General features: G+C 40.0%; 1 protein-coding gene across 1 annotated transcript in view; it reads left to right on the top strand.

Moving 5' to 3' along the window:
• Nucleotides 1–808: 808 nt before the first annotated feature.
• htr3b (5-hydroxytryptamine (serotonin) receptor 3B) overlaps nt 809–4957 on the top strand; it is a 9115-nt gene continuing 4966 nt past the window's right edge. Inside the window, exons 1-5 of the mRNA XM_034890611.1 lie at nt 809–961; nt 1877–2040; nt 2506–2550; nt 3422–3531; nt 4279–4448. Coding sequence (XP_034746502.1) covers nt 928–961; nt 1877–2040; nt 2506–2550; nt 3422–3531; nt 4279–4448 — 523 coding nt within the window. The 5' untranslated portion in view covers nt 809–927. The remainder of the gene's footprint in view (nt 962–1876; nt 2041–2505; nt 2551–3421; nt 3532–4278; nt 4449–4957) is intronic.

Genomic DNA, 4957 nt, shown 5'->3' with positions numbered 1-4957 from the left:
GAGAACGATCCCTAAATTTAACGCGCGCGCGCTCTCACAACGTGACGGGACAGTTTTGAATGTAATACAATATTTCCTGTTTCTTTGACAGATTTTAAACCGTATGCGTGGTGGAATGTTACTAAATACATTTCCTCGAGTACTGTAGCCTACCGTCCTGTTTCTAACATCAGGCTGGCAGGATGCTGAACTCTCTAACCTCTGCCTCCAAAAAGTCTGGACTGTAATTTAGCCTTCTCACACACTGCACTGTGAGAACAAAACACTACAAAAACTGCTGCTAATTACTAATAAGGTGGAAGTTGCACTTCTTTTAATTTCTATCTGCACTACATTTGATCCATTGTTACATGACAGTATTTTTTGGTATTGATCTGTACCTTGTAATTGTCCTTGTTGGTGCCCCAAGGCATATGTAAATACATTGGGGGTTAGCGCTATACTTTTCCCAATGACTTTATGATTTATGAGTGAAATATTTAAACCCCAAGATGCGTTGGTGTTTTCTTATGGTTGCATCTTTACATCTAATGGAAATGTTCTACAGGTCCCATGCATCATCCCATAATCCTCATCTTTTGTATCTTTAGGGTCTTTTAAAAGGATCAAGCATCATGCCATGCTCTAGTTGGTGTTCTTGGATGGGTCAACACACCTTTACATTAGCAGGTAAGTAAGTACACTAGTACGCTGGAACTAAACAAACCTTCAGGGAGTCATGTATCACCTTACCCGGCCAGTGGAAAATCCATATCAGTGCGACCAAAATGTCTGCCCTTCCCTGCTCATTGTTCTCCCCCCCTACACAGAGTAGCACTTCTCTTTTCTTCGCTGTGAAACTGTGGATATTTTTGTGTTAACAGAGTGGATGCTTTGATATGACAATTGGATACTACCATCTCAAAGGTGGATATTTTTTTTAGCTTGATGTTTCTCATTTGGTTGATGCTGTTGTTCTCAGGTAAGATGCTCTTTTTGGCTAACGAAATGACAAGACAATTGCATTTTCTAGTATGACCTATTTATTTTTTAATTCAAAAATAACCTTAAGGGATTTGTTCCAAAGATTTGTCCTTTTTTATGAAAATGTCCATCACAATTAGGCCAGCTATAAAGTTTTCAGATGTCTCCAAGATCATTGTTTGCTCTTTGGAGTTTGACATCTTTTTGCTTTTACTAATTGTACTTACAGTACGTTAGGTTAGCAACCAGTTTCTCACAGATTCAGTAGTGTGATCATGGTATTTGTGACATCTTTTCGTGTGACACCTGCACTAATGAATGCATTGAAAAGAAAAGTTATTGTATCCTCTTAATCACTGGTTGTCCTAAGGCACCACAACCACCAATGTAAGCAAGTGGATTCATATTATTCCATGAAAAGCTTAAGAACTGTAAAGCTATAAAAACACATGTAATGAGGTTTTGCCTTTAACGCTCCTGACTGATAAGAGTATAACCTTAATTTCCTTGAGGTCTGTCAACGTAATAATGTGATAAGTTTTCGATACAACCTGCATTTACAATCAGTATGCACTAGTTCTGCTTTATGATAAATCATGCACAAGTTTAAGGAGCTGATATGATCACATTTCACTGGAATTGTACGTCTATGTCACATGACAAATAAAAGTGATTGATTGATCACTCAAACTTTTAGCAAGGCTGAACTAACTGAGTAAAACAGAGCCGAGGGGCCCCTGCTGCCCCCCTTCTGGATCGTTTCTGTTTTTTGCTTAGATGGTACAAAAAAGTATCCTTAAACCAATTAGCATTTAATCAAATTACCCCCAAAAAATTGCCTTCGGGCCCCCAGTGGATCGGAGGGCCCCATGGCCACGCATTGCCCAGCTGGTAATTTATCTTTTCTTTTCAGCTCATCTGGCTGAATGTGTGCCAGAGAAGCCAAAGAGATCAACTCTGAACCAGCTGACCAGGACCCTCCTCAGGAAATATGACTGCGGCGTTCGACCTGTTCACAACTGGACCAGTCCTACCACTATCTACATAGATCTCATACTGCAGTCTGTCCTTGACGTGGTATGCAAACAATGCTATTATCAGAATCAGAAAAGGTTTGGTTGCCACAGTAAGTAGTAGGAATTTGCCTAGGAGCACACTACATAAACAAAGAGAAAAAACAAATTGTATGCATAGTAACTGTTGCAAAAGAAAAAAGGCTGAATGGGTTGAGTGCAACATCTGCTAAGAGTATATGCTAAGAATATATAGAATATACAATGGGCAGATGTAAAGTACAGGATAAGGTTAATGCAGTGACTAGAGATGGGGATTAAGAGTCAGTGTCGGGGGGGGGGGGGGGGGGGGGGGGGGGGGGGGGGGGTCCGGGGCCTTGTTGGGGAAGCTTCCCTGCTGAGGGAAAGAGCACGCTGCTGCTGAAATTCTGTTTGAAAAATCTGATATCATCAAAGTCCATAAAGTCTTAATATAAATATAAAACAAGTGTTATTAAAAAGTATGATTAAGACTTTCTCCTTTTCGCAGGATGGCAAGACTCAGAGCATAACTACCAGTATTTGGTACAGACAGGTAGGTTGGCCTCTCACGTTTCCTCTTGGTTTCTCGCTGTAAAGCTTCAGGAAAACAAGCTTTTTGCTCCTCCATAAAATCAATGTCCTCCAAACAAACCCTTGTGTTGTCTTCACGTCGACCAGGAAAATTTCTGGGTCAAAATTTAAAATACAAATATTTCTTTTGGACACTTTTGTGGCTTATGTTAATGTTTGTAACTTTTGTTGTTGTTGTTGTTTTTGAAGCTTTTCCCAACGTATTAGTTGTTTTTTCCCCCTGATATTTAAAAGCAAATTCTGACATTTCTATCACTTTTTTGAATGTTCTTTTATCTGTTTTTTTTCTTCCAAATACTAAAAATTTTTAGCCTTATGTGGTAATACTCATATTCTAGTCAGAATATGAACTGCTAAGTTTGGCTAGCTGCAGGCTAATAAAATTGAATTAAAAAAAACAAAAACTATTTTAATGAAAGTAGTAACCCATTTATTTTACTTGGGAAGAGGGAGTAAAATATGGGAATCATCCACGTTATTTTTTTTGACAATTTGTTTGAAATGGAATTGAATGGAAAGAAAGCTTTTTGCAAATGGGTCAAATTTGACCCGAGGACAAGAGGATGGGTTAGAGAGCTCCAATTATCTCCCTCCTCACTGCTACTGGAAGCAATAAACGACTTGTGTTATAAGTTTTTTATTTTAGAGAGGTTCTTTAGAAAATGCGGCAAGCCTTGAAAATTTTACAGCAATATTCCAGTTTGTGTGAATTATTCTAATACACAATTAATTTTAGTAACAAAGGCAGTTAAGCTTATGTTTTGGTTTAAATTTTTGCTTCCCATTTCCATATATTTAAGGATTTTAGCACAAACCTCCTCCTCTGTTTTCAGATCTGGACAGATGAGTTCCTGGTTTGGGACCCAGAGGAGTTTGATGGCATCAATGAGATCTCACTGTCATCTGATGCCATCTGGATACCTGATGTTATCGTTAGTGAATTGTAAGAACTTACTCAAACGATCCTAAAACATCCTACCTGTTTGTGAGTGTTGCAACTGCCCCAAGGTGATACAAGGGGAAGTCATATTAAATCCAATCAAAAGTAAATTTAAAATCTACAGAGACCCCATGTGATAAACATCTGATCAATCACAGCAATTGGACTAGTCCATATCCACCACGTTCCACCTTTGGGATTTCTTTTTTTTAAAGATTATTTTTTTGTGCTTTCCGCCTTTATTTGATAGGACAGCTAGATGAGAAAGCGGAGAGAGAGGGGGAACCACTTCTCGCTTTCTTTGTGTTGGAATTTTAAACTTGATTTATGAGGACTATGTTAACTGCTCCTCAGATCTCTGCAGGGTAAATCCAGACAGCTGGCTAGACTATCTGTCCAATCTGAGTTTTCTGTTGCATGACTTAAACTACTTTTGAATGTACACGTTCCACCTAAACAAGTTCCTTCAAGAGGCTATTTTGCAGAAGCACTGTAGCTCCACTTGGCAAATAGTGCCGCCCATGGCAAATGTAATTCGTTTAAAGATATGCCAATAAATCAGAGTGCGTTTTCTCCCGTCCCCGAATGCTGTGTGGACTAGCCTGACCCTTCTCCGCAGTGCGGTGGAGGAAAGTCTGGCAACGCGAGCACACACTTGGACCATCAAAAGGCCACCACAGCCTGACCGGTCTCCCGTTCGGCCCTGTTATTCATGTCTTCCCTTTCCTCCCCTGTCTTTCATATTCCCAGTGTGGATGAGGGAAAGTCCCTACCCATCCCCTATGTGTACGTCAACTCCTCTGGCTCAGTGAAGAACTACCGGCCCAAGCAGGTGGTACTGGCCTGCAGCCTGGAGATGTATGCCTTTCCATTTGACAAGCAGAACTGCAGCCTTACCTTTCGCAGCTGGCTTCACTCAGGTGTGTTTTCTGCTTTTTATGTAAAAGCCTTTCCCAGAGCTTTCAACTAGCTTCATTCAGACTGATCTCATGAAATGACATATATATGACATGCCGATTCGTAGGCCATTATTGGCGTGTTATCAAGAGGCATACTCGCTTTTTAACATTTTAACACAGGGAGGTTGATCAGGGTGGTGGATGGGTAAAACACAGGGCTTTCACCCAGGAGACCGGGGACTCTGTCACATTTCCTTGTCCTTGTCGCTTTCTTCTTTTACTAAAGCCAACCCCATTCTTATTTTACTAAACCCAACAGTCACTTTCTTCTTTTACTAAAGCCAACCCCATTCCTATTTTACTAAACCCAACCGCAGCTTTCTTCTCACAATAACACAGCAAGTGGCGTGTATGTGCACACCTGCTGTATACAGCGTAGACTTATACGTGGAGAACTCAAAATGCATTAAGATAACATGCCACAATATATATATATATATATATATATATATACACTCACTGGCCACTTT

Source organism: Etheostoma cragini, chromosome 13 (genome assembly GCF_013103735.1).
Source record: "Etheostoma cragini isolate CJK2018 chromosome 13, CSU_Ecrag_1.0, whole genome shotgun sequence".
NCBI classification, from domain to species: Eukaryota; Metazoa; Chordata; class Actinopteri; order Perciformes; family Percidae; genus Etheostoma; species Etheostoma cragini.
This window is presented reverse-complemented; position numbering and strand designations above follow the sequence as displayed.